At 38.1% G+C, this 20,605-nt stretch overlaps 1 protein-coding gene across 2 annotated transcripts; it reads left to right on the top strand.

Annotated features, from left to right (window-relative positions):
• The first annotated feature begins 146 nt into the window (after window positions 1-146).
• LOC139935695 (high mobility group protein 1 homolog) lies at window positions 147-16,684 on the top strand. 2 transcript variants are annotated; one of them, XM_071930229.1, is made up of 5 exons: window positions 147-391; window positions 8,911-9,077; window positions 10,461-10,615; window positions 12,298-12,472; window positions 13,035-16,684. In XM_071930229.1, the coding sequence occupies exons 2-5, from the start codon at window positions 8,928-8,930 to the stop codon at window positions 13,149-13,151; spliced, it is 597 nt and encodes a 198-aa protein (XP_071786330.1). In that variant the 5' UTR covers window positions 147-391; window positions 8,911-8,927; the 3' UTR covers window positions 13,152-16,684. The 2 variants fall into 2 exon arrangements, with proteins under 2 accessions (XP_071786330.1, XP_071786331.1); XM_071930230.1 differs by lacking the exons at window positions 8,911-9,077; window positions 10,461-10,615; window positions 12,298-12,472; window positions 13,035-16,684 and adding exons at window positions 3,232-3,401; window positions 3,845-3,996; window positions 4,455-4,629; window positions 5,200-7,347 and having other exon boundaries at window positions 238-391.
• The last annotated feature ends 3,921 nt before the right edge of the window (window positions 16,685-20,605 follow it).

The following is a 20,605-nucleotide window of genomic DNA, read 5'->3' on the forward strand; positions in this document are numbered from 1 at the left end:
AAAGATTCTGTCAAAAAAATAACAAAATGAAAGGAAATAACTCACAAAACAGCTGTAAATCATCTGGTCAGCTCATTTACATAAGTAATTTGGCGCTTATTGGATCACATGACTCTTGTGGTTGCGCACTCAGATCATAGCCCACGAGTTCACTATTAAGAGTTTTCATTGGATGAAGCTTCGTTCCAACTTCGAACTGTCCAATCACAGAGCGGCATTTTTTACCTTGGGCTGCTGCAGGCCTTTGCATAAGTAGCGTGGGTATAGGGAATTTGTACAGGCAGCCCGCGTTGTGCATTGATTGTATGTGTATATGCATTATACACACGTATGCTACATAGCGTCTCCAGTATACAGCCAGCCAAGAAAATTTACAAATAGTTTGGATAAGGTAAGTTAAATTTCCTTCTGTGGTCAGAAAAAAACATTGAAAATTTTAGCAAATATTTTTCTGCACTAAGTGAATATATGTTCTACGAATTGCATTTGTTTCTGTATCGAAAAACTACTGGCAAACTGATGCATTTTAGGTCCGAAAATCTGCTTTTGGGTTGTTTTTTCGTGCGTGTCATGAGACTTGCATTGTCACAACGATTAACAATCAGCAGCCGCAAATGCTAAAATGAAAAACTATTTTTCTCAAAAACCCGTCGTCACATTTTCTTTAAAACTGTGTAGTCAAACAAATTATGTGTATTTGATCGTGAGTGAAAATTTGAATTATTTTGGTCGAGCTAAATTTTAGTTACGGCTTTTTGTTTCCTGTGACCCCTTTCGTTCTCGTTACCCCAACGCCATGTTGTTAGTGCGCACAACTCTACCATCATTTTCACCACGAAAAGTTCCCGTACTGCTCAATGTACACTCCACTTTTGGCATACAAACCTATGGGACGATTCCAAAAATGTTTCAATCTTCAAGATAAAGATATGATTTTTCGATTTATGTCAATAGTTCACCCCAAAGTGGTATTTGAAGGGGACTTTCATTCATGAAAAGGTATGCGGTTGTTTTGGGTGTCGTTTTTCGGGCTTTGTTTGACCTCGATTTAACTGCCATTTTGTAGCATTGCTCGACTACAACTCGCATACCCACACCGCTGTATATTTTCCCCATACTCAACGCTTTCGTATACAAACCCAATGGGATATGCACTAAATTGATCCTGAACCCAGCGCGGACACTTTAAACATGGATTTATGGACATGGTTGTTTCAAAAAGTTTATCAAGACGGTGTTTTTGGACACGTTAGAATTCAGCTTTGTGGCGGGTGGGGTCGCTGAGAGATTTCCTCCATGTTTTTTCGACGTCAAAAATGCAAAGTCTGCGCTGAGGGGACAAACATGTTTTGCATGTCGCTGGGCCCATTGCTCAGTCGCACGTGTTCGTTGTATGGTTAATACTAACGAATGCTTGTACTGTCTCAATACAAAACCACCATGGACATTGAAGGGCTATTTTAGTGGATTTTTTGTTGGGATTTGTTTCGTTTTTAAGGTGATTTCGGGAACTTGTTTTTGACTCTTCGGTAGCGTGGTTGCACGTGTCTAATTTGCATAAAGTGTATGGTTAGTCATGTTGGGTTAGTCAATAGGTTTTTTTTTTCATTGTACATTTTCAAAGATTTTTGTCAGTGGCTCTAAACGGGTATTCCTCTAAACAGATGATGGCTCAGTGATTTCAGAAATGAGTGGTTGCTTATGGGGCTTGGACAACATAAATATGAAATTGTCTCATTATGATTTTTGGTTTCTTGCTTTCACATTATTGACATTGTTGTTTTGCACAAATTTACTAACGTTAACAGAAGTTTTGAAAAAAAGAAAATTATGCCTTTATTGTAATATTTCACTCAATCATGAATTAGTTTAAAGGCTATATTTTGATATATTGTCACTTTTTGAATATTTAATTGCCTTCTATGTTTTTTTTCTTCTCTCTAATTCATTTCTTTGTTATGGAACATACTCTTTTTAAATTAAAAAGTGGTTGCAGTTTTCATGCTAGATAGATGCCACCTCGGTTAGGGGGAAATTGACAACATTAATCCAAGATAACGAAGGATGATAAAAACAAGTATTTTAAAGAAAATAGTTTTTTGCATGAGCAATTGAGCTTGAACTGTTGACTTATTTTTTTTTTTTTCAAGGACATTAAAAAGCCCTTCAATGCATGGTGTTTAAAAAATTAACTTTTACATGCTGCGATTTGCTTTTTCAAGCAAAGCTTACTTAATTTGATGACCCTTTTTTAAGGACTTCTCTGTGTAATTATTTGAAAACTCTGCGTGCATCATAAACAGTTGGCTTCTTACAATGAGTGCTAGGGGTTTCGACTGCGCGTGCATTTCAGTGGCACTGATCGGCAGGGAAGCCCATTGGTGGACGGACCAAGCAACCACAGTAGGATGGCACCTCTAGCAGAAACTGTAACCACTCATATTTTGTTCTGATTTCAAGTAGTTATGTTTAGACTTAGGTGTTCAAGCTTATTTTATCCTACGGAATTGATTCCAATAGCCACGAACTCGGTGCCAATTTCATAGAGCTGCTTTAAAGCACAAAAAAGTAGCTAAGCACAGTAACGTTATGCTTACCAGGTTAAGGTTACCAGTGAAAATAACATGTCACACTGGTAATGTGCTAATTTAGAACTGCTGAGCAGGAAATTGTTAAGCAAAACTGTTGCTTGAGCAGCTTTGAAATTGGGCCGATGAATGGACTAAAAGTGGCCTAAAAAACTTGTTTTAAAAAACCTAGTGTATTACTAACCCCTTGTTGCACCAGAGAGAAGAGTAGTAATGTTAAAAGTAAAAAGTACAAATGAAATATTTTAGATTAGGTTTACTGTAAGTAATTTATGAAAATGTGAGTGAGGATTATTTGCAAGGTAACATCTCAAAAGTTAAAAGTTTTTTCAGAAAACCTGTCTAACTAATTAATTAAAAATTTTCAAAAGACGATCATTGAATTAATTTTTTTATTTGTTTACATTTTTCTTGTTATTGTTAGCTTCACACTTGAGTTATTTTAACATCTACTTTTTCATGACGTTTTTACTAATTTAGATTAGGGTACGGTGTACATTGTGTAAATGAGGGTTTGGTGGTAAAGTGTAGAATACTTATACTTCTGATAGTTGCACAGGTATATCAAATTTAATTGAATCAGTTTACCTGCACTCTTTCAAATTTTAAAAATTTCTGTCTTGTTTATGATTTTTCCATCCAGTTGAACAAGAATCTACAGAAATAAAGCCAACCATGGTTCGAAAAGACCCCAACAAGCCAAAGGGGCGTATGTCCTCATATGCCTTCTTTGTGAAGTACTGCAGAGAGGAAGTAAAGGATGAGTCGGTTGACTTTGCAGAATTCTCCAAGAGTTGTTCTCTCAGATGGAAGGTATGTATTCCCTGGAAATTTTGTTTTTAGCTTGGATTGTATGGAACTTCAAGAGCAGTTTCACAGGCCTGAAATTTCATCTTTGAGAGGGCAAGGCCATTTGCATTTTTCAAAGGGTGCTTCCATTCGAAACTTTTGAAGAAGCACCAAGGCCAAGAGACACCAGATGATGATTTTTAACTCTTTGTTTTTTTTAGTTGTTTATTTATAAATTACCTTGCATTCGTTGTTTACTAATGTTTATTCGGATCTTATTGGTTTTGTTTATTGGTTAGAAGTGCAGAAACTGACAGTTTATTAGTCAAAGACCTTGAGATGAGTTTTCTGATGTTTATTTGTGGTTCAACAGTTCAATCATTGAGATAAGTTTTAGGCAGGGACTCTTTGTTGCAGTTAGATGTTTTGACTTATATTGAAATGTTTCTCAATTTGTTTTTTCTCAGGGTATGGATGATGGAGCCAGGAAGAAGTTTCTCGAGTGTGCTGAATCAGACAGGCAGCGATACGAGCGTGAGATGGCTCGCTACGTTCCCCCAAAGGGCCAAAAGAAGAAGGGACGCCGCAAGAAGGACCCCAATGCACCAAAACGTAACCTGTAAGTTGAGTGTTTTTTTTTATCTATTTTACATGATATCCCCTTGAAGAAAAATTGAATAAAAAACCAAAAAGACTCGGCACTAATGATGTCAGTTTTGCTCAAAGTACATGGCTGTCAAACATTCCATCGTTTGTGCGATCACCGCATCATCATAGTTGAGATGCATGAGTAAACATAAATAACACTTGGACTTGTTGAAATTTGCCTGCTATCCAGGTACTTGGATAACATTTTTTTCACAACAGTGCAGAGGGCAATGTCTTTTCGTACTGTCTGTGTAGCCTAGCATTTGTGTTTTTATTCTTGAGAAGGGATAAATCATCCCCCGAAAAGATGAATTTTGCTAATTAAGTAAGAAATTTATATAGAAAATATCAGACATTTAATTTAAAAAAATTCACTTGTTCAACCGCCTTTATAATGTGGTCCCTTTTGATGTTTTTTTTTCCTGTCAGGTCGGCGTTTTTCATATTCAGTAATGAAGAGAGACCCAAAATCAAGGCCACAAATCCCAAACTGGGAATTGGTGATATTGCTAAGATTCTGTCTGGTCAGTGGAAGACGCTCCAGCCCCCACAGAAGTCCAGGTACGACATTGCTGCTGTTGCTGACAAAGAAAGATACCTCAAGGTATTTATTGATTTTATTTTGTCCATAGTCTAGCTTAAACCAATAAATAAATGTTTCAACTTTTATTCATTGAAATATTATTTTTTGTTAATTTTGATTATGACTATTGTTATTATATATTTTTGTTAGGAGGGGGTGGGGACAAATTCACGCCAGTGACATTTTCCTTTAACTTAAAGAAGAGACAGATATATTGCTTTCTTGAGAGATTGCATGATAGTGTACTTTCCTAAATCAAAGAATTCAAATGTCTTGGGATTTCTCTTCAAGATACAGAAAGTGAGGAACATTCCAAACACATGATCACAAATCCCTTAATCCATGACACCCCTGCTTCTTTAATCAGTCTTATTTCAATTGTAAGGTTAAGTTAAACATTTTGCAGCATTTTCCAAGTAACTTTTTCAATAAATGATTTGTGTTACTTATCCATTTCTTCAGTTGGTAATGACTCAATTTTCCCCTACTGAGATCTGTAAGGTGATTTTCTTTGCCACTTTGAAACCTTACAAAAAAGGAAGTAAGAAAGTCTATGCAAAATTTTCATGAATTTTGTTTTTGTCATTTCAGGCAATGAGGATCTACAAAGAAACTGCCGCCAAGGTAAAACCTAAGTCCTCTTCGAGCTCCTCCTCTTCATCCTCAAGCTCCAGCTCAAGTAGCTCAAGCTCCAGTGATGAGGAGTAAATGAAAAGTCGTCAACCAGAGAGCGTCCACTATCAGGGAAATCTGAAAAAAAGTTTCCCCCGTTCCCCTCCCCCTCAAAATGTATCCAAGTTTGTCCCCTTTACTCGGAATGGATTTTAAAATAATTAATAATGGTTACTATCATTCAAATGTCTCAAACTAAAACAAAAAGAGACTAGGAATATTGAAATACCTATATGGGGGAGGAGGGTACTGACTGGAAAAAGAACGGGTTAAAGTTACCTTGACAATTGTTAAGCATGGTCGTTTTAAAGTATCTGTCGTGTAAAAATAATTTGAAATAACTTGTAAAAAGGACCCCAAACTGATAGTTTTTCCTTTCATGTGTAAAAGGTTGGTCACCATTTTGTTCTTAAAAAATGTTGCTATCTATTTTAGCTGCTACATATGCGTGACTCGTTAAAAGGTGCTGTCGCAGTGTGCTTTCCCTGAACAAATGTGTTGTTTCATGTGACCTTTGACCAGACCCAGGCTAGAGATATCTGTGTAAAAACCAAGCCTTTGCCGTCCTATTTTGAATCACAGTCATGCAACAGTAAGAGTTGACATTTGTATAGTGAAAGTGCAACAGATAGCGCCTTTACCCTAAATAATAATTGAAAATCTTAAAGAGTTATTTTTTTTTACCATAGATTTTCACATTACTTCGTAGTTGGATAGTTTTACGTTTGTTGACCTGTAAGTTATCTTCACCCTTTTAAAGATGTGTACAATTATGCTGAAGTAGGCCAGTGTGTAAGTTTTACATGAATGCACTCAGTGCCCCGTGAAGGAAGGCAACCAATAGTTTGGCAACACACGGCCCATTAATTTGTGGGACACTGTTTGTGAAAAAGAGCCATTTATGAAATGTGTTTAGATACAAAATACCTCATTATTACTTCATCATCAGAATATGCAGTTTTGCAAGTGAAAACTGAAGAGTTTAATTATACAGTACGAAAGGCAGCATAATTTGATGCTAGTTAGTGTTGTTGATAATGGTTAGTAATGCTTACCAAATTGTTAAAGTTTGCCTCTTAAGTCTTATCTAAATTGTGTTTAAAATGATTGTGTTTACAATGATTAGGTTGATTCGGGTTCCAGACTATCAATGGCTTAATGACATAGCACTGTTTGAAGGCCCTCAGTGGTGGATCCAACCAATTAACTGTGATCAATGGGTGACCATAACCAGTTTCTTTTAGTTGTAAATTTATCATAGCTGTTTATTGATGATTTTTTGAAGACGTTTGATAGTACATGTATATGAACAAGTTTTTTAACATTTCAAATGTCGGGACCTGAAGATGAGCTATGTGAGCTTTAAGTTTCCGAATATTGTTAATCAAGATCTGAAGAAGACGACCAAAGTAGTTCCTTATCGTTCAACTTTGATTCAAAAAAGCGCATTTAACATTTTTATTTAGTTTTTAAATGAAAATTTCTTTGAAAATATTGGGAATCTGAACCACCCAGAATGTGAGTTTCAGACTTAAATGCCACTTCATCACACCCCTGATTGGTTTTGTAAAACGAAAAATCAATAATACGTCTTTGCCTTGGGAACAGAAAGAACTTATGAGACATAAATTCCTTTTGTAAAACCAACTTGGTCTTTATGTGTTTTGAAACCTTACTGCTCTTGGCCAACATGTGTTCCAAATGGTGCTTGAGTAAATCTAGTGACCAAATTCATCATGGAGTTCTTCAAGGATTAAGAAAACATTAAATGTTAATCCCACATGGGAAGACGAACTTGAGCTACGAAGTTTCTGCATTTACATGATTGAAGAGACGTTTGCAAAATGACCTGTTGATGATCAATCAAACTTAATACATGTATGTTCTGTGATAAAGAAATTTGTCAAAGAAATTGTCCAATGTGGTTTCTTTGAGCTAAGAGCTGGTCTTGAATTCTTTTGTTGCACTCACTGTGAATAATATATTGTTCAGCTACACTAGTTCATATGTGTGTGTTTGTTTTGGAAAGGATTGAGTTTGGAAATTAAAGCTTATGTTTTTATCGAAGTCTGAAATGTCTGAGTGTTCACTTCTTTTTAATGTGTGTTGTTTTAAAAATAAAAATAAATGAAGCTGTATACATGAACATGTACATTTACACTGTACTTCATAGTTGAACAGTACCCTCAGGAAAAAAAAATCCAAAAGATATTGAAATCTGATGAATTTTTCTTTTTCACACAATGAATAAATTTGATGATCAAAAGAAAACAATACCTTATGCACCTGATGTGTTTTGGGGTAGGGCACTCTCGTGTAAAGGCCATTCTGAGGTTGCTTATTAGCCCATCTTGTGTGCGTCCCAAACAAAGATGTGCATTTTCCATTGTTTTTTTTATACATCATTTCAAGATGGCAGTGTGATTATGTCGGTCAATGCAAAAGGTCCATAGAAGTTTGAAGTAAAGAAATTGCACTGAACAAACATTATAGTAAGCTTGAAACTTGCCAAAGAGCAAACAAAGTTTTGGGTGAATAAATGCATGTCTACTGGAAGTTTTTATTTTGATGTACATTTAGCAAGGCTCTACTGACCCTTTTTAAACCATTTATTTAACCATATGGAGGGCACGGCAACTATCATTTTGTTAAAAGCCATTCCATTGGAAATCTTGAAATTTATGTGAACACTTTAGAAGGGGTGTCGCATGCAATTTTATGTCCTCTATGCAATACTATTCGGCGGACATTATTGCATATGCAATAATGTCCCCCGGATGGTTTTGCATATGCAATCGTGTCCGCCCGGACACTGCTGCATAGTGCAATTGTGTCCGCCCGGACACATTTGCATATGCAGTTGTTTCCGCCCTCGTGCAAAACCGTCCTTGCAGTAAATTAAACGCCCTTGGTCGACGGAACACGTTTGCCATTTTTTTACAAGCTAAGTGCATGTCATGAATGACATGGGAAATGTTCGGCTGTTAGGTATTCGCTGCAATCATAAAATACGTGAATATTCATGCTGCATAACGTAGGTTCGGTGCATGCACGCTCGCTTGAGCGCGCACATACAGTCATGTACATGTCCACTGGACGGTTTTTGCATAGCCCCGGACACGATTGCATATATGCAAAAGTGTCCGGGGCGGACAGTATTGCATGGCGGACACAATTGCATCTGACAGGGGCACTGAAATCGAAGTTAATACCGGGCAACAGACATGGCCTCTGTGTAGTTAAAGGCCTCGACCCAATTGCATGGCAAAATAACCGGCGCCTACGAAAGCTTGGAATAATGCACTTTACTTCAAGCCTATTTCAAGGTGTAGCAGTGAATGTTTGCTTGCGTGCGTATTCAAGTAACTTGGCATTCTACACTCGCACAGCTAGCGCAGAAATTCGGCGCTTGCACAGTAAGCAGGGGAATGGCGATTGTATGCGAGAATTTGGCAGAATTTGGCCATGAAATTGGCAAAATTTGGCCATGATATTGGGCCCATTTATGATTGCAGTCTACCAAAGACTTGTTGTCAAATGAACCCTGGCCATGGATGGGTTCTGAATAAATAAAGAATGTGCAAACCAACGTTGTAAATATAATCATTATTTTGTTTGTTTCAATTACAGATTCCTGAGATCCAACCATGGTCAGGAAAGACCCCAACAAGCCCAAGGGGCGTATGTCCTCCTATGCCTTCTTTGTACAGTTTTGCCGTGAGGAGCACAAGGATCGCCACCCTGGACAGTCTGTGAACTTCACTCAGTTCTCCAAGCAATGCTCAGAGAGATGGAAGGTTAGTATATTTAAATCAGTGTTTTTTCCATCAGGTATACAAAGTTTCTTGTGAATGTTACACTCTTTTGTGATAAGTGTCCAGGGGCTGATTTCACAAAGAGCTAAGATTGATCTTAAAGATGTTATGTCAGACTTTTTGCCGATTTGACCCAAAAATTATGATTCAAAATTCAATAGGTATTTTGATGGGGGTCGAGAAAGTTACAAGCTTTCATTTGAGCCATTGCTCGAAAAAGTCCGCCAATTATTAGTAGCAGTGAAGTAAAGTGCTCAAAATTAGTTTTTGTCGCGATCCCGACAATATATCACGTGACCAATTCTTATGTGTTTTAAAAAAAACGTTTTAAACTTTTGTCATGGTTCCTAACAATTAAAAGTAAAAGTTAAACTTGTTTTCGTTAGAGCGGGTGATAATCTTCTGAATACCATTCACTCAAAAAAATCTACTTTTTAATGTTTGGGGCCAAAAATCTGACATAGCATCTTTAACTGCAAATCAATCTTATTTGCTAAGTAAAGTGTGATGTCACAATACAATCTTTATTGTTATACATGTACTGACATTTGTCTTACGAGGAACTAAATTGCTTTGTGAAATTGTGTCTTACGCAAGACATTGCTTCCTATTTCGGAAGAAACTGGCTTGTGTAATGAATGTAAAAGACACTATGTTAAGACGATAAGGGGGGCTTGCCCTGGTGTTTCTGGCTCACCGCAGCAAATTGTAAACCATTATAAGGTGCTACATATTATTGGTCTCATAATTCAAGTCAGTGAGTACCTTTATGGGCAAAGGATTCTAGGTGGAATCCAAGACCAAGTAACCATGGAATGCTGACTTCGAAGAAATGTAGTACAGAATTCTAAAACCTGGCATATTTAACTTCCGCGCGGCGTCCATCTTGGTAGCTCGATTTGAGTTTTTTAACTTCTCGGGTTTCCAAGATGCAAAAACAGTATACACTGACACTGACCCAGTTCACCTGACGTCATCAGAATAATCTTGGATGTGCCATTTTTGGTGGTCAATGCTGCGATATTCAGTGGAGTGCGCATTTTTGTGTGACCACCGTTTTCATGTAAACCTATTGACCACCAAAATGGTGAGCATGCAGCACAGTCGCCGCTTGTTACATGCGTGCAAGGTGTCAACTGTTAAAAATTTGCTTTTGCATAAAATTTGCTTTTGCAATTAATTCATGAGATTTTTAGAAAATATTTTAAAAGACAGATGACCTTTTCCATTTGTCTACTGTATTTTCTGGGGGTAAACAATTTAAACATAGGCCTACTTGAAATACGGCAATTGAATCGAGCGAATTGTTATTTATTATTTGAGATGTACATGTAAACGGTTGTGCCGATGTGTTATTACCAACAGACCATGGATGAGTCTGAAAAGAAGAGGTTTCTGGAATGCGCAGATCATGACAAGCTAAGGTACGAGCGTGAGATGGCCCGTTACGAGCCACCAAAGGGCCAGAAGAAGAAGGGACGCCGTAAGAGAAAGGACCCCAACGCACCTAAGCGTAACCTGTAAGTGGCTCTACCACACTGTACATGTAATTAACATCCCTATTTATGTCTGAAGTATCCATGTACTCCATGCTTGTTGTCACGTGGGCCTTCTTTTTTTCAGAAGGGATTTTCTATATGCATATTATTTTGGACTTCCCTTTCCATATCTTTTCTTGGGTCATGTGTATCATCAAGCTACTGTGATCTAAATGAAATAGTGGTATACATACAAATGCCTTTTATATTGTATTATATTGTATTGTATTGTATAATTCAGCCCAATGAAACCTCAGCCAAAAGTTAACATCTCTTAGAAATCAGTAACTGTTACTTGGCAAATGTAAGGTTGGCAGATAATCAACCACAAACAAGTTCTACCCAACATCACAGGATACATTTGAATTGTACCTTTTTCCCCCTCCTTTTCTCAAATTGCCTTGTTCTTCTAAAAGTGTACCAGGATAGAGGATTGAAGACCACTACAGTCAACACTTTTTGTAAAAAGTTTCTGTTTATAAAGAGTACATTCTGGAGTCTAGTTTCTTCTCTGTGTTTCGTCGTTTTGGTGTCTTCTCAAATGACAACTTTCCTGTTACAAAGAGGAACTTTAGCCAGTTCCAGTGAGCGCGTTACAAGAGTTGACTGTATTATTTTTAAAAACCATAATAGAGAAAGTAGATTTTCTATTCCATGTACAGTATATTCACTGACTGGCTAATGCTCAGTGAGATCACAGCAGTGGTAATTTACAAGTGTTTGGAAAGGACCTGTTTGCTGACCTCTATTGTCAGAAACACATCTCACTGTAAGATGTAGTGTTAGGCCTTCGCTCGGCCCCAGCGGCCAGTCTATCCAGAACCGCTGGGATGGGCTAATCACTTGCACAGATTCTTGTTCAGGAAGTACGTCATGCGTACAGTGCATAGAAATATATGGTGCAGTGTTAGTGTGTTGCATGATGGGACTGCGCATTATTAAAACAATGAGCGTGTTTGATGCATTTGCCCATCCCAGCGCCTTTGGTTAAAGCAAGGCGTTGGGGACAAGCGAATGTTAGGCCAAGTCCAAATAGGGGGCTACGGCTATGGCTTGATTTGGATAACAATTTGTGTCGTAATTGTTAACTGTTATATTTGGCCAGATACTTAAATGGGGCAGTTGCCTCTATGCCCTTTGTCATTGCTTTAGTGCCCTTTTAAATGTTTTAGTAGAAAGTTTAATTTTCCTTCATAGAGAGATCCCCCTCTATGAATGAAAATAATAACAATTATTTTCCTTACACGAATGAGGTATCGAGTCTGGACTCTAAAAACACTAATATGAGTTGTCCAGTTTGCTGTAGTAGTTTGTATTGCACCATCCCATTTTTTTAGCAATCAAGATTAGATTGATACACATATAAAATTAATCTTAATAAATAGCTTTTTGTGAAATTAATGCCAGGCCTATTAAATACTCTATTTTTCTGCAATAAAGACACATTGATTTCTGCATGTCTTTCTTCCCCATCTCTTCAGGTCCGCATTTATCCTGTACAATAATGAGGAACGGTCCAAAGTCAAAGCTTAGCAATAAATTTCAAAACATGTCTTAAAATTAATCTTAGTTGTGAAGTTGAAGCAAAGCCTATTTCATAGTTTTCTTTTGTGTGCAAGAATCACTCATTGATTTATTCATATTTTTCTTCCCCATATCCCCAGGTCTGCATTTTTCCTGTACAGTAATGAGGAACGATCCAAAGTTAAAGCTGTTAACCCAGAGTGGGGCATCGGCAAGATCGCTCAAGTGCTGGCCGAACAGTGGAGGAATGTTACTCCAACCCAGAGAGCCAAGTTTGACAAGGCAGCCGTCCAGGATAAGGAAAGATACATGAAGGTGAGTTAATGACACTGGACACTATTGGTAATTGTCAAAGACCAGTCTTCTCACTTGGTGAATCTCAACATTTGTCTAAAATAACAAACCTGTGAAAATTTGAGCTCAATTGGTTGTCGAAGTTGCAAGATAATAATGAAAGAAAAAACACCCTTGTCACATGAAGTTTTGTGCTTTCAGATGCTTGATTTAAAGACCTCAAAATCTAATTCTGAGGTCTCAACCAATCGAGGGCATGCATTGTTACGTTTTCGTTCTCGTTATCGGGCCTGTGTGACCTGCCGTCAATTTTACCAAACTCTTCCTAACTTAAGATTAATCTTAGGATGGGTTCAGTTCCGTATCCAAATACGTTGGACGCATTGAACCCATCCTAAGTTAGGACTTGTAACTCGTCCTAACTCGGGTTAGAATTAGTCCTACCATTTCGTGAAATCGGCTGCAGGTCTTTAGGTTCAGGATATCTTGTTTAGAATTTAACCTCTTCTGATGCATTCTGAATCTTGTGTAAACCAGTAAAGTGCATTTTAATTGATGACGTTTATTTGTATTTTTTTTCCAGGCGATGGCCGAGTACAAGGCCAAGACTAAGATCAAGAAGAAGACTTCTTCAAGCTCTTCCTCTTCCTCCTCATCCAGCTCCAGCTCAAGTAGCTCAAGCTCCAGTGATGAGGAGTAGATCTCGCTCCTCCTACATCACCGCTCTGAATATCTCTCAATCATTTTCTTATCTGCAAGATGGGAAGGAGGGGGGGGCAGCATTCTTTGCCAAGGCGTAACAAAATTGATAACCAGAGCCCAATCTTATAAAGCTGTTAAGGAGAAATTTCTGCTTGGCAAAATCCCTTGATTAGCAAGAAGTGAGTGGGTTACCAGTCTTACCAATGGTCAACGTACAATAATTTGGCTGGTCACCTATTTTTACTAAGCAAGAGTTTTGGGTGCTTGGTGCTTGGCAAGTTTTTTATGCTTACAGGTTTTTTTTTAAATTGGGGCCAGTTGTTGACGAAACACCGACAGGATTTTGAGGGGCAGTAAATCAACCATGGATCATTGAAGAAGTGTAATCATGTTTTGTGAAAGTTAAACCTCTGTCACTTTGCACTTCATGTAGATTTGGCAGTTCAGGGATTTTGTTAAAACTTACATTGCAACACTCCCATGGTGGCTAACATGATTTTGAGCTCATAGTTTGTGAATAACCCCCCCCCCCCTCCCTCCCTTAATTTTTTTTACAAGATACCATAAAACAGAAAAGCAGATAAGGAAGTGATTGGAAGATAGAGAATTGATTCTGTTGTACTGAGAGGAAAACACCTTAAAAAACCTACTACTTGTAAATTGTACAACTTTCCGAACATCTGTGTGTAGCACAATAAAAACAGTCTTGTGACTCTCTTTTTTTTCTTTCTTTTTTCCCGTCTTGAATAGCAGATAAGGAAGTGATTGGAAGATAGTGGTGCACAGTTTGATTTTTGAGGGGGAAACACTTTATGAAACCTACTACTTGTAAATTGTACAACTCTCTATTTAACATTTCTGTGTGTAGAGCTCACTATAGACCTTTATCATGGTGCAGCCATCTTGAATTTATCCCATTGATATCAATGTTACCAAACTGTGGCTGGAAGAACAAAAAAGTCTGGTTCCTATTTGCAAAATGATTATGAACATTCATTGTTGTTATTCGACACGAGGTACATGACCAAGATGGAGGCAGCATGATAGAGGTCTATACAGTCTTGTGGCTTCGCTTTTTTCAATTTGTCTAGAGCGAGGGGAAAAATGAGGAGATAATTATCTGAACAGGTTCGTACAATCACGTAGAAGGAAAAACAGTTCCCCAGTGCTCCATTAATTTGACTGTATTTTTTAAAACTCATTATTCCAGTGTTCTTGTGAATTTAAAGAAAGTTGTTGACTTGGTGCTTTGTTGAAATTCTCGTACCCTCCTTCTCAATCATCCCCCTGCCAAAAAAAAAACCCTAAAATTAAAACTTAAAAAATGAAAACAGTAACAGTTCGGTGTTGTGACTATCAAACAATTATTTGCAGATGTTATCAAGGTCCTCGTCGTATTGATTAAAGTTCAAGTAATTGCATTTTATGAGTATACATCTTACCGCAGATGGATCAATTACTGTGTAAAAACTGCTATTTAATATTTTATTATTATTTGTTTTTCTTCCTTTTTTTGGAAGCACACGCCAAGTGTTCTGGGTCGGAGACCATCACTGGCCACTTCGTCCCTTCCAATCTTGAATCCTCGTAATTATTTTAAAGCATAAATTTGCAAGGGCGTTCTTTTAGTTTATAAATTCCTTTCGTATTTTTGAGTGATGAGAGGATATGTTCCCCAGTTAATCAAAATTGTAAAGACTGCTGGCGTGGATTTTTATTCCTGAGGGACCAACTTTGTTTGAATGAGAAGGGTCAACTTTCAAAATGGAGGTCTATTTTTTAAAGAAAGTAAAGAATAAAGTTTTAAAAATTCTTGGGTGGGTTGTGTTTATGTTAACTAGACTCTTGCTTTGTGAGATTTTAAATGTTCTAAAAAAAAAAGCTTGTAAAATTGCTTAAATGATGTTTAAATGCGGAATAAGTTCCACAGAATTTGTATTGGGACAAAAATGACTGGTCCCAACTCACCTTTAACATCTCTTATTTCACCTAAGACACTTTGCCAACTGTTGGTTTTTGGCCTAGTTTAAAAAATATTTCCTTTTCATGTGTAGTTATGGTGCTGTTTCCCAAGTGGGACTGCCCTTTTCCGATTCACATTCTGATTTTCTAAAGCAAGTGCCCTTCACTTTAGGTGACCTTACCCTTTACTAATAAATACACATTCATAACAGAGTCTTTTGACAGTAGGTTTTTTTCCCAAATTCTGTGGAACGTCTCTGCACTCTTTTACTAGGTGCCTAGTCAAAAAGGACCATACCAGTCTGACATTCTGTAGGGAAGAAAGTGAAAATAACATTTTCAGTAGTATAAGTAACCATGTGAAGAAAGTGAGCTTACTCACCATGTTGACCTCTCATTGATAACTTCTGTAGTGAAATCGCTCACCATGTCGACCTGTCTTTGAAATCTAGGGTGAAGCACAAACATCAATGATATTGCTCACCATGTCGACAACATCAATGAAATCTTTCACCATGTCAGCTGTTATTGATAACTTCTGTGGTGAAGCACAAACATCAATGAAACTACTCACCATGTTGACCTGTCATTGGTTACTTCTATAGTGATGCACAATCATCCGTGCGACTTTAATCTGTTGTTGAACTTGATCACTACTTGTTATATTTGCTTATCTTTCGAGAAAAACACCTAAAAGTGCAGACTTCTCCAGATGTATGGTCCAGCCAAATTCTTGTTTAATTGCCTGTGTGTATTATACGCTGTTTGTCATGGCTCAGTTGTGTACTATCCTAGATGCTGCTGCTTTAACTTAGCCGATGTGTTGTTTGTTTTTTAGAAAAAAACCTGGTCACATTAGGGATGAATGCAGAATGAATCAAGCAGTCACTCAGGGCTCAGTCTTGTGTTATCGAATTCCACCTTGGGAGGAAACCCCTTCTGGTTTTACACTTAAAGGCAGTGGACACTATTGGTTATTACTCAAAATTATTTTTTGCATAAAGCCTTACTTGGTAATGAGTAATGGGGAGAGGTTGATAGTAAAGAACATTGTGAGAAACAGCTCCCTCTGAAGTAGTGTAGTTTTCGAGAAAGAAGTGATTTTCCACGAATTTGATTTTGAGACCTCGGATTAAGAGTTTGAGGTCTCGAAATTAAGCATCTGAAAGCACTCAACTTCGTGTGACAAGGGTGTTTTTTCTTTCATTATTATCTTGCAACTTCGACGACCGATTGAGCTCAAATTTTAACAAGTTTGTTATTTTATGCATATGTTGATATACACCAACTGTGAAGGCTAGTCTTTGACACTTACCAATAGTGTCCAGCAGTGTCTTTAAGGTTTTTATGGAGGAAGTAAAAACCCTGAGTTAACCCTGACTTTATATTTTGCATTCTTCCCTGTATTCTTTTGTCTTCTGCACTTTTCAATATTTACTCGGATCAGCAACTCCATTGTTTTCATTAATTCTAACTGAGATTGGAACTGTTATTTCTTATAAATAGCTTTGAAGATAATAGAATTTGAAATGCTGTAGATTAAAAATGTTGACTTGAGTTATAAACAGACGAATAATCTGATCCATTCATTTTGTGTATGTATTTGAACCCTTATTCCACTCGGCCTCGACTGCTGTGACTCGGTCTCGGCCTCGGAGACCCATGACTTGGACTCGGTCTTGGCTTCGAAGGTCATGGACTCGACTACAACACTGGAAAACAGAGCGTCAGTCTCATTAATATTTTCTAGCCCCTCAAAATATTCTATTTTAGACAGACTTGAGAGCCCAATAAGTTTTGCCCAATTATTGTGACGCGGGGGTTGTCAACTTCCAACGTGAGGTATCTTGGATGAGATAGGACTGTTGTAAATATAGTCCTATTCCCCGAGAGGTGTAGGGAAATTTTTCAAGATTGATGCTCGGACGATTGGAAAATTACACCAGTAAATGGGCGTTTTTATTTGGAGGGAGAATAACTGGACAGGCCCGGGGACTCCAATATCAACTTGAGCAGAGTATAAAAGCTCAAGAATCAATGAATAACTTCCCTTCTAGGTATTTTTCGTGTATTTTTGAATGTTTTGTAATTTGCACTGTATGCTATGGTAGTTCATCATTAAGTGGAGTGCACCCCTATGCCCCCTTACATCATAGAGCAAGGACAATCCGTGCTCTATGCTTGCATACAGGTAATCTTTACCCTCCATTTCAAACATGTTTGGACTTTGATAAGATTGGATTGCCACCTGTGATAAGCAATTGTGATTTGGACTTACCCGTTCTTAAAATCCCTCCTGTGGTTTTGGGAAAGGCCCTTTCACACTAAACAAAAAAATGCAGCAATAGTAACTGTAGGCTGGTGACCTATTTTTTTGCCAAGCAAAATTGGTTGTGCTAAGCAATTTTTGTGCCAACAGGCTTTATGAAAATGGGCCCAGGATACAAGGGATGTGGTCTTGCACCTTGTATCCATCATAGTGTTATCATAATGTTGGCATACAGGAAATCCGACCAAAATCGCCGGATGTAGTATAATGACAAGGGTCTGTTTCATAATGAAACATAGTTCATTTCAAGACCAATTGACAGATATTCTTGCAGCCCTTCAGTCTTCCTGTGTGTTTAGCAGGAAAGTCTGTCCTGAGCCAATATGGCTCAACTGGCCGGTATTTATATCCAGCTTCCCTGGCATTAAAGGAACAAGTTGCCTTGGATTGGACGAGTTTGTCTATAAAAAGCATTTGTAACCGTTTGTTATAAAATGCATATCGTTGGAAAGATGTTTTAAAAGTAGAATACAACAATCCCAGACCTGCCAACCTGTACGCATTTTGCGTACCATGCACGCATTTTCACCCCTGAGTACGGTGGTACGAGATATTCTGCAGAACGTACGCAAAAAGCAAAATCTATATCGCGGTGTTTTAAAACTGCAGCACGAACGGACAATTTTGTTCTCAATTTAATCAACTGTTATTCGTTCGACCCCAAGTGCAAAACAACAGATCAAAAACACCCCACACACCCCACATCTGAGTGATCATTATGCGCTTCGATAAAAAAGAGGTTGTGCTTAGAATTATTTTTTAAATTCTTACTCCCGCTGGAAAACTAATAAACCAATGCGTAACAGAAGGGGTGGGAATGGCGCATACCAGTTCGGTCAACCTGGTATAGTACATGTACAGCCTTATGCATGGATGTACATGTACACGTACATGCACACAACGCACGTGTTCGGCTCGAATTCGTTCGGCGTCGCCGTGTGTTTATCTACTATGCAACATGGACGCCGATCGTAGGCGAAGTGTCAGTGATGGGGGAAAAAGTACTCCTCTACCCGGAAAAAAGAGAATGCATGCTCCAAAGAAGTTTCTTCCTCAACGTGGAAAATAATGCATTTTGCACAGTGCACGTGTGCAGTCGGCAGTGCACACACTTTGACATTTAGACATCTCAAAGAGCGGCAGCAGTTTAGGTCCGGTCCTACTAAAAGCCGACAACCAGCCGACAACGCCGACAACAAGACCAGAGCGCCGCCAACACGCCGCCAACAAGTTTTAAATACCTCCAAAATGGCCAATAAACCATAGATATATTAGAACTATATGTGTTCTGTAATATAAACATAAATTTAATGGAAAACTTCACGAAAAGTGTGTATTTTTTAACCAGAAAGAAAACTTCACTTGCACGGAAACGGTCGGACGCCATCTTGGCTTAAAAACCGTGTTTGGACCAGACCATTATGATACGGGTAGATTTAGCACTTATCAACAACAGAGGGCGGGCTTCATGTGACGCCCGCCCTCTATTGCTAAATCTGACTTACCCGCATCATAATGGACTGGTCCAAACACGATTTTAAGCCAAGATGGCGTCCGACCGTTTTCCGTCAAAGTTAAGGTTTTTTTTCTGGTTAAAAATTCACAATTTCGTGAAGTTTTTATGTTTATATTACAGAACACACATAGTTCTAATATATCTATGGTTTATTGGCCATTTTGGAGGTATTTAAAACTTGTTGGCGGCGTGTTGGCGGCGCTCTGGACTTGTTGTCGGCGTTGTCGGCTTGTTGTCAGCTTTTAGTAGGACCCGTTTTCGTTTAGGTCAGGAGGTAGCATTCATGTTATTATTTACGTCACGATTTTTTCCCAACTCCCGAGAATTTGGGGAGAATAATGGGAATTTGATGGCCTGTAATCTTTGTATAAGCCTGATAAGGGAAACAAATGATGAATTGAAGCATGCCTGAATTGAAGTGGAACTTGAAAACTCTACGGTGGGTTTTCGTTTGTCCGTTTACTGGGCAACCAAAGATGGATACCAAGTTATACTATTTGCATTCCGAGTGTAAGTTACTCATAATTTAGGGACATTGTTCAACAGAGCTTGTCAATGAAATTAATATATGTTATGGATCAGAAATGTGTCAAAATGGGCTCACCGCCCGCAGGGAAACCCCTGGCCAATTTTTTTGTGATGTTAAAAAAAATAAAAAAAAAAAACTTTGCCCCTTCACTCCTTCAGTTTTAAATCCTTGATCTAGGCATTTGGAACATGGTTCCAGCAGTCAACTGGTTATTTCGTTTTCATTTTTTTTTCAGACTGTTAAGGTCACGATCACAAAAAGTCAGAAAAGGCCACATCAACCACCCCTAAAATAACCACTGATATCATGATACAACTTTTTTTATTATGAAGTAGCCTGTATTTTGTGTGAATATGATATATAATTACATTAAATGAATGGTTCATCTAAAATGAAGTGGTCCATGGTTTTTGCTGACTGACCGTAAGCATTGTGCCATATGCCGTTGTGCACTGGGCGATCATGTTTATGCCGCTGCGATAATGTGGTACTCAAAAAAGAATTACAAGGTTGGCAGGTCTGCAATCCTCACAAATTTGCCTCGAAATTGCGTGGTTTTTCCTTTTACTTTGAGAACATACATGGTTGGCCATTTATGGGAGCCAAAACTTTGACTCCCATAAATGGCCGACCGTGTTAGTCGATGAGGTAAAAGGAAAACTGTGCAATTTCGAGGCATGTTTGTGTGAATCATTGTATTCTACTTTTGCAACTTCTTTCTACCCATATGCATTTTATAACAAACGGTTTCAAACACTTTTCAAAGACCAACTCGACCGATCCAAGGCAACGTGTTCCTTTAAGCGTCTAAGAATATTTCTATTCCCCCTGGACAGGATGCATGTCCATCGCAGGTTACTCCCCAGCTCTCGTTGGTACCCATTTGTACTCCTAGGTGAAGAGAACCAATTATGATAAAGTGCCTTGCTCAAGGACACAAGTGTCGTGACTGACCAGGCAAGGATTAAAACCCACATTCTGTGTATAGCACTGCCCTGTACTATATGCCTTGCTTTCTAAGCTGAAAAGTGAACAGTCGACTCTCATTATAACAAAGATCGTTGTTACTGGCTAATTTGTAAGAGGAGAGAAACATAAAGAAACACAAAGCATAAA

Source organism: Asterias amurensis, chromosome 4 (assembly GCF_032118995.1).
Source record: "Asterias amurensis chromosome 4, ASM3211899v1".
NCBI lineage: Eukaryota > Metazoa > Echinodermata > Asteroidea > Forcipulatida > Asteriidae > Asterias > Asterias amurensis.